The sequence below is a fragment of the Tarenaya hassleriana genome, unplaced genomic scaffold (genome assembly GCF_000463585.1).
Source record: "Tarenaya hassleriana unplaced genomic scaffold, ASM46358v1 Cleome1, whole genome shotgun sequence".
NCBI lineage: Eukaryota > Viridiplantae > Streptophyta > Magnoliopsida > Brassicales > Cleomaceae > Tarenaya > Tarenaya hassleriana.
Window position 1 is genome coordinate 1176319 of NW_010960187.1, and position 9534 is coordinate 1185852.

General features: G+C 37.8%; 2 protein-coding genes across 3 annotated transcripts in view; both read right to left on the reverse strand.

Moving 5' to 3' along the window:
* The window catches only part of LOC104824265 (protein TOO MANY MOUTHS-like), a 1959-nt gene extending 642 nt beyond the window's left edge, over positions 1–1317 (reverse strand). Inside the window, exon 1 of one of the 2 annotated variants that reach the window (XM_010556329.2) lies at positions 5–1317. In XM_010556329.2, the coding sequence (XP_010554631.1) occupies positions 5–1089 (1085 nt within the window). In that variant the 5' untranslated portion in view covers positions 1090–1317. The other variant, XM_010556398.2, reaches the window with a different exon arrangement.
* Positions 1318–3742: 2425 nt separating this feature from the next.
* Positions 3743–8592, reverse strand: LOC104824405 (mitogen-activated protein kinase 20-like). The gene is made up of 11 exons (XM_010556513.1): positions 8301–8592; positions 8096–8210; positions 6742–7150; positions 6252–6379; positions 6115–6174; positions 5780–5929; positions 5532–5687; positions 5177–5388; positions 4969–5073; positions 4438–4589; positions 3743–4353 (listed from the first exon to the last, which is right to left on the reverse strand). The coding sequence occupies exons 1-11, from the start codon at positions 8357–8359 to the stop codon at positions 3962–3964; spliced, it is 1938 nt and encodes a 645-aa protein (XP_010554815.1). The 5' UTR covers positions 8360–8592; the 3' UTR covers positions 3743–3961.
* Positions 8593–9534: the final 942 nt, after the last annotated feature.

Here is a 9534-nt window from a genome sequence, read left to right on the forward strand (position 1 = left end):
CCTGCTGAGATTTAGATGGAAAATGTGAGGCAGAGAGCCAAACCCAGATGGGATTTCGCCTGTCAATTTGTTGCCCGACAGAGACAGCGAGCTTAGATTCGTCAACTTTGTGTAACTCTCTGGAATTTTCCCGGAATAATCTGAGTTAGAGAGACGGAGTTCTTGGAGCCCAGCGAGGAACCCTAATTCAGCGGGAAGAGGAACGAACATCGGATTATCATCCATGATGAAGTACTGCAAGTTCTGCAACCTGGAAATTCCCTTCGGAAACGGCCCTCTGAGTTTGTTGTTGCTTAAAGCCATGAAAGACAGAGAACGTAGCTTCTCTATGCCGTCGGGGATTGCGCCAAACAGAGAGTTTGAGCTCAGATCGAGCTTCTGAAGCAAACCCAGTTCGGAAATCGTGCGAGGGATCGAACCCACGAGCGAATTATAGCTCAAGTCCAAGCCTTCGAGGTTCTTGAGATTGCCCAGTTGCAGGGGAATGATCCCCGTGAGCATGTTGTAGCTCAAGTCAAGGTGTATTAAGTTCTCTAATGTGAAAATCGCCGATGGGATGTTTCCTGTCAATCGGTTTTGGGACAGAGTGAGGGTCTTTAACGACGTAAGGGAAGAAATCCAAGGAGGGATGGATCCGGTGAGAGAAGGGTTTGATCTGAGGCTGAGCTGTTGCAGAGAAGAGTTGAAGAAAAGCTTGTTGGAGGGGGAAACAATGGTGGCGCGCGAGCGAGTGAAGCAGCCGAAGAAGAAGACGGATTGAAGGTGAGGTAGAGAGAAGATGAGGCGAGGAAAAGAGGCAGACGACTTGCAAGAAGGGTTAGGTGGGGAACCGAAGTCGAGGCGAGAGACATGAAGGACACGATCCGGTCCGGTTCTGCACTCAATACCGGGCCAGGACGAGCCAGGGGCACAAGGGTTCGGATAGGAGAGGCGCCATTGATGGTCGGAGGACATAGACTCCATGATAGTGAAGAGAGTCTCCGACTCAGAAGGAGGGAGAGAGTTCGGTTGCTGCTCCGCGTTTGCATGGCCGAGGATGAGAGAGACGATGAACAAGAGAGAGTGAGGGAGAGACGATGAAGAGAGCATTTTTTGGAGGGTTGAGAGGGAGAGACTAAGCGAATTCTCTTCAGGATGGTCTCATAATGGTCCAACGTTGGAATCATGGATTATACTAATGTGTATATATATATACGTGTATATATATATAAGCTCTATATGGGCAAATCATGATGGCCTATGTTAGTTTATATAGTTTGGATCATTGGTAGAATCTTGAAAAAGGTGTAATCTTTGGGACAAAACCCAACAAAAAAAAAAGATATTTCCGGTTTATTTAGTTTAAAAACGATCGAGCCCTAAAGGGGGGTGCTTAATATGGGATTGGACAAGACGCAAACAAAGCGAGCAACACGAATCCACCAAGCAAGGGGCAGAGAGAGAGAGAGAGAGAGAGAGAGAGAGAGAGAGAGAGAGAGAGAGAGAGAGAGAATGATAAAGAAGGGAAGATGAAGTGACTGAAAGAGACGGGTGGGGTCGTGGGGGGTGGGAACATGTTTTTCATCTTTTGAGAAATCATATTGCAAACGAATCGATGTAATAATATTCCATTAGATCAACACGCCAAACCTTAAATCTGTTTCTATTCTTATATATAAAGAGGCATATATATATATATGTATGTATGTATATGTGTGGTCATAGAGATGCTAATCATTAACATATATATATATAGAGAGAGAGAGGGGCGGACGCAAGACACGACGAATGTGGCACATGCCCCCAGTAATTTTCATAAAAACATATTAAATTTCTTTATAAAATTTTAAATATATTTACTAAATAACCCCATATAAAATATTAAAATTAGATTGTGCCCTTTTCTAAATATTTCTCTAGCTCCGCCCATGTGTGTATATATATATATACACACACTAACCTAAATTCGGTAAAAAAAAACTACATTTATCGATATGATTTATGGAGAAAAAAAACAAGTGTATAAATATACACATGTTGAGAGGCATGGAAGTATATTCATATAGGATATTCTTTTTTATGCCATTGCATGTGGAAGGTCCATTTAAAATTTAGTTACACAAAAAAAAACAAAGATATAGTTTATTATTATAAAAAAAAAATAATCAATCTCTTTGCTTATATATATATACATACAAGGGATTGGTTATATATCATAACATCTTTTAAAAATATAATCTCGAATTTACCACGAATTTCGCATTTTGCTCATTTTCTATGGAGGTTGCATAAGTTTTGCGGTTGATTGTTATAGCGAGATTTATATGATATTATGATTGATCGAATTATTATAAAAAAAAAATAATCAATCTCTTTGCTTATATATATATACATACAAGGGATTGGTTATATATCATAACATCTTTTAAAAATATAATCTCGAATTTACCACGAATTTCGCATTTTGCTCATTTTCTATGGAGGTTGCATAAGTTTTGCGGTTGATTGTTATAGCGAGATTTATATGATATTATGATTGATCGAAATGCCTAGTCGATGTAACAAATATAACACGTATATGCAATATTCACATGAAAGATTCCGCAAACTACGTAACTACAAAATTAAGGGTATCCAACGGTTCGGTTCAGCTCGAGAAATACCGAATAGTATTTCGGTATTTCTTATTTAAAAATATTAAATATTAATACTTAGTTATATTTACCGATTTTCAGATATTTTTATTCATTTTATTGGGTAATTATTGGAAAATCTAATATTTTAAATTTGAATTCTAAATCAGATTATCCATTATTTGAATTATAGTTTCAGCAAACCAAAAAAAAAAACATGTTACCGGATTCGAAATCAAATCCTAGTATCTGTGACTAACCCTACCATCTGGCCGACACGAATGTTTAATCGAGGATTCAAATATAATATAAAATTTGTATTCGAGTATATTTTTTTTTATGATCAAAATCCAAAACATTTAAATTCATATTTCAATAGCTCTAGAAATCTGCCGAACCAAAACTTAAATTAAGAATTCGAAATGTTATTTCACGTTGTCCGAAAGACAACACTCGACTCCTCAATCGTCTTTGTCTGTCTGCAACAGTTGATCAACTGTTTCAAAGGCTCCCCACAAACACTCTCTCCACTGTTTGTGCATTAATTCGAATCTCCCTTGAATTTGGAATCACTCTCTTTTTGATTTTTTTTCTTCAGGATTATTTAATGTTTTTGGAGGAAAAAAAAAGAAATAAATAATATCGGTGCGTAATAGACATGAACAAAGAATTTAGAAAACTATCATCATATTTTATAATACTTAAAATTTGATCTCATTTTTATTTTTGAGTATTAATAACATACAATTCCATTTTTTTTATGACAATATTTGATCTATATATTATAATTTTAAATTTTAATAATAAAAATATCTCCTAATTCTATACTCAAATTTCTAGTATCAAATTATAATAATAATAGTCTAGGCTTTTTTATTTCGTATTGAAGATTACTAATTATAGATTTAAGGGCTTTCTTTTGCAAAACATTGGGGACATATTTGTAAAAGCGCCAATATTGTAAGGAAGGAGCATGTGAAATTAAATTTGTTCTTTCCCAACAAAAATCTTTTGTCCAATGGGAGATTGACACGTCTGAGGGTCATTAAATAGCATATAAATAATTGCTGTATATTTTGAAGAGAAAATCATGCCTTGGTTTTTATTTTATTGGATTAAAGATATAAAAATTAAATTAAATAGTAGCATGTAGCACATGCCTGCTCAAAGATTTATCCATTGTGTATCTGAAAAAAAAAAACAATTAAAAAAAATACCAAAGGATGAAGTGAACAACCAAAGCATGAACACAGCTGCTTGACATTTACAGACCGAAGCTGAAACATATGTCCGAACTTTGACATGTTCGCAAAACACAATTCCAAAAAAAAAAAAACTTAAAAAAACTTTTAGTACATCTTCGACATACCATACTGAACAGTTCCAACTTTGCGGTGGTAGGCAGAGGCACTCAGCCCAGCCGCCGCTCCCACCACCCCGGCGGCGGCTCCAATTCCGCCGTACTGAGCAGTTCTTGTTGCCTGCAACAAGTTTGTGTCGATGCTTATGCTTTCGGCCTTGTTCATTCCCGTTTGAGTCATTATAAACGGGTTGTTGTCTATGTCGATTGCCACTTCCGGTGTGAATTCCGGACCTATGTTAGGGTTTCGGTAGGCACAGGCAGCCTGGGCTGGGATGGAAGTGGTGCTCCGGATGAACGATCTTGGATCATATGCCTCTCTCCCGGTTCTTCGGTTGTCGAAAGGTGCAACCGGGCCAGTGAATGCACTTGGTTTGGAAGCTGTATATAGACAGATCATTACTTCTTTTTTTTCAACGTAACAGTTTGAAACATCGGGGTTCGAATTAAAAGATCAGAATTTACCCGACTGGTTTCCTAGTTCATGCGCCTGTAGAGATGATTGTTGATCCATCGCAACATTTTGAACCATTTCCGGGGCCGAGGTATTAGCGGTATTATAAGCGATTCTGGGTTGTCCTCCGCGAGAAACTGTACTTGAATGCACGACTGTGGATCTGAGAGAATGAAGACACGACAAGCTCTTGTCATCTAACAGAGAACTGTAAAGCTGACTGAAAGAGGGAAGTAGTGTCCGAACTAAAAAGAATATCAAAGATTGGAAAACCGACACTGGTACTTTGGTAGAAGTCAATACTCAACACATGATCAAGATGAAGACAATGTAACAAATCATCAGCATATTTACTACCATTTCTGATTAAGCCTAAAACAGAATGTTCTATTTCGATTCTCGAATAGGAAAATCTCGGTATCAATTAGCTAGTGCGAAGCAATTAACAGTTTCCAGATTTGTGCTTGGGGGAAAACATAGAAACCGAAACCAGAAAAAAGTTCCATGAGCCACAAGGAACGTCGGGAGAAAAATGAATTTACCTCGGAAGAGAGACATGTTTCCTTTCGAGAGGAGTCTCCGACCCGGTGGGTTTGCCTCCGTTTTCTTCGAGATGAGCAAACCGTCTTCTAAATTGATCGACAACACTACACCGTAAATATTTGCATTGAAGTCATGGTAGATATGAGAAACCCATAACCAACCTTATCGGTGCCTGCTAAGAATGTAGTAATCACAAACAATTAGTACCTCGGATAGAGAAAGCTGGCCCTATCAGTACCATTCATGTAATCTTTCAACAGTTGCGGATGGTACTCGAGTATCTCCTGGAAAACCAGCTCTCTTATATCTTCTTTTGTGACCTTTCGTCTCTCAAACTCAAATTCCATTTTCGTGATTGGCTGACATGAAGGCTCCCTCTCAACTCTTGCCAGCCCCTTGAAATATGGATCTGCAAGTGCCTGATTAAAAGTATATATATGACAGGGTCAAGTTTATGGGTCACAACAAAGGATTCAAACATGAATGGCAAACTCTGCACTTGATAGGGAAAAAATGTCGTAGAAATAAGAAAAGAAATTCATGTTAGGAGTTGGAAAATAACCTCTTCAGCAGTTGGCCGATCTTTTGAATCAAAGGCAAGAAGCCTCTCCAGCAACTTCAGAGCCAAAGGATCAGCATTTGGAAATTTCTGAGCGAAAGGAATGGGTGGCTTTTTCCTCATGCTTATCAAATACTTCCTCGCCTTCTCATTTCGTACCTGCATATCCAAAAAGTACAATCCTCATCTTAAGTCTTTTGACTAGATTTTGTTGGGAAAAAATTGCATTCTTTTGACAAGAAGACCAATACGCTGGAGATGGTGTCCAGTGAAGGTGTCCCAAGCAGATCAGTCATCAGATCGAGCTGGTGAACAACATTTTTTCCAGGGAAAATTGGCTTTCCTGTCAATACCTCCGCAAAAATGCAGCCAATACTCCAGATATCAATTGCAGGAGTGTACTACAAAGCCAAATACATCACATGTTATCTTCATATCTTGTAGTAAAAATGAATGCAGAGTTTGAACCTGGAAACAAAGAGGTGCAGACTTCAAAAAAACATATTACAAGACCAGCGACTGTATGCTTCTTAAAGCTAAATCGCAATACTTCAGTTAAAGATGTTAATGACTACAGATGAAGCACCTTAGAGTAAAAGGATCCACAAAGCTCTGGAGCTCTATACCATCTTGTAGCAACATAGTCCTGCAAATATGTCCAATATAAGGTTGAATAGTCATTAGGAGAATATAACTCTTAATGAATCTTCTCCAACAGCCTACCGTCCAGAAGACGGTTGTCGGCGTGTCACTGAAAGCAACCCTTGCTAGCCCAAAATCACAAATCTTAAGTTTACAGTTTGCATTTGCCAATATGTTCTTTGGTTTCAGGTCACGGTGGTAGACGTTAGCTGCAACAAGATAGATAACATGGATAGAATCTCTAGTAGGGGTAAGTTCAGACACAATGATAGGAAAATTTTTCAGAAGACAAATATGTACTAATAGCAATTCCAAGGCATGAGAAACTACATAAGTAGCACTACAACTATCTATAATTCATCCCATGCATAGGTTTATGAAGTAAATCAAGAAGATAAAGATAAAGCACGGTAAAATCCCAAGTAGAAAAGCCAAACTTACAGTATATTCTAGTTTGTAAGCGTAAAACTATTCTACGGTTTGAAAAACAAAACGGATCAACCCATGTAGGGAATGGGAGGAAACATAAGAACAACAATATGACTCGATATCGAAAGGAAGAAAAAATTACCGGTGTGCATATACTTCAGTGCTCGGAGTAATTGGTAAAGAAAAAACTGATAATGCTCCCGTGTCAAATCATCATTGGCTTTGATGACTTGATGAAGGTCCGATTCCATGAGCTCGAAAACAACAAAAATATCTTTGAATTCTCTCCTTGAAGGGGAAAGCATAATGTGCTTAATTTCAACGATATCCGGATGCTTTAGAAGTCTGAGCAGCTTTATCTCACGCAGTATCCTCGCAGCATCAGATATATGCTCAAAAATGTTGTGTATTTTCTTTATCGCAACTTTCTCACCCGTTAGGGTGTCTCTCGCTGAACAGACTACTCCGTAGCTGCCTTTTCCAATCACTTCCTGAATTTCAAATCTATTGGCATCACCATATTCGGAAAAGAACTCCATCTCCAGAGTACTCTGTTGCACAATGTAATAATTAAGCCAGGGAAGATTCCAGTGCAAGACGCCATGTATGCTATTGTCATTCAATACATACACACATACTAACACATTTATCACTGCAATACTTAATGAAAAAAACTCCAACTGCAATCAGATCCGATCTTTTAAGAACATGCTGTTGAAGCCAGTATCTGATAATGTAGGCAAAGAAAGTGGATATTAGACGTGCAAAATGAAACAAATCCCGCCAAAGAATGTTGAATAGTCACTTATCATCAAATGTACTTCATATCCCACTGAAGATCAATTCCTTCTAACCAACACAAAATTTGGATGTTTCCTCCCACAAAAAAGACACAAAAAAAAAAAAACTAAAAGCTGATAACTTTCAAATGCCTTAATTCATGTAAACCTAGGTTCAATCAGACACCCATATCCGAATGAAATCAAATTCATCACTTTAAGCAATCACATTGGGACTGCAAAGTCAATCGGGTAAACACACAAGTGAAGAGAAGAACACAGAGATGACAAAAGTCTAAGAATTTATCTTTAAAAAAAAAGAGATAATCAACATTGCAATAAGGATTGAGGTATTTGAGTTTAAACCTCAATTCAGAGCCGATGTTTTCAGGAACAAAAAAAAAAACAGAACTAGAATCTGATGCAGTGGGTTTCAGGTAGAGACATATTGTCTTAAATCAGATGGATCATGGATCAATGGTGCACTTTCTGATACAAGAAACAAATATCTGCGACGAGACATATTGTCTTAATTATACGTTGTCCTTTTACACTCGTAACGTACAAAACCGAATGTCGTTTCTCTTTGAAACAAACAAAGACCACCGTTGCCCAAAACCATGAAAAATCCAAAATCCATGAATACCTCACGACAAGATACTTGACAATAACTGGCTGGATCGATAGAACACCAAAATTCGAGGAAAACAGACTCACCTTCTTGCGATGATCTTGCTGCATCGTGCTCACCGACAACTCAATCAAGCAAGTAGATGAACCCACGAGAAAGAAAAAAAAACTAAAACCCTGGATCTCGGGAACCGGATTGGACCTGAAAAGGGAAAAAACCCGAATTGAGGATGAGGCGAAGAGGGATCAATCAGATCAGCCGCTACCACGGATCACGAGACCAGAATCCCACCTGGTTCTGCTCCGGCAATCGACAACCGAGGGACAGAGAATTGCAGGCGAATTTCTCATGCACCTCCCGCACGCAACAGAAGAAGCCTCTCCGTGCGGTCGAACACCAAACCACCGAATTCGACAACAACAGCTAACACAAATCGAGCAGTGAATGAAAGCTGAGTAGCAACATTGTCTCGGACGCACGTTTGTCGGGGGAAATCGAGATGTCTCGTGGATGAGATCTGATCACCGACACACAGAAGACGAGCGAAAGAGTGAAAACGAGATGAGAGAAGGATTATTAAGCAATGAATCTAGAGGGGATTATATATAGGGTTTAGTTCGCGTTCGGTGAACTGTTTTTTTTTTTTAAGATTTCCTTTTTTATTTTCCTTTTTTTTCACATCTTTTATGAAAATAGTAAACGATAAAAAAAAACAATCACGGTTAAAATTGGAAGACGTTATGGATTTCATTATTTTATTATTTCAAAAACTACACTTGTCACTTACTTTAATGCATTTAAATCTACTTTTCATGTATGAATTTAATTCAATTTTGCATACTTTACATATAAAAATTTAATGTGTTTTTTGTAATTTTGGTACCCCAAAAGGGTAGTATTCCAGAATTTTGAAAAAGGAAGTCGACTACATTATGTGGCCAAATGGTTTATAAAAAAAAAAATCCAATAAACATGTCAACAATCAGAAAAATGGGTCAGATAAATTATTAAGGTAAATGACCAGAAAAAAATCTAATCATAAGACGGTAAATCTTATATATTCGAGCTAAAGCAATAAGATGACATAATCATCTGAAGGTATTGCTGGTCTGTGTGTATATATTACATATTGACTCAAGTGCTAAACGAGTAGACATCTTATATTAAGATACTATGATATGCTTTTTATGAAACATTCTTGTTTGTATACTATAGTTTAGTGTTATTATGTCATGCGTTAGTTGAGACCAATAGAGAGATGGGAGAGTGGCATGGAAGTGTAATTTGACGGAAATTTGGGGACAATAAACAACAGTAGGGCAGCAGATCTTTTTTTTTTTTTTAAATTCTGCAGTGGAATCCTCTCTCATTCTAGAAGAGAAGCCATTGACACAGGCAGAGGGTTTGGTGCAGTGCAGGTGTCCTACCAAATTCACTGCCACGTGTTGAGCTCCCAGTTCATGACGGGTGACTGTCGAAAAGTGAGTCAGTCCTTTCGTGACAAAAAAAAAAAAAAAAAAAACAA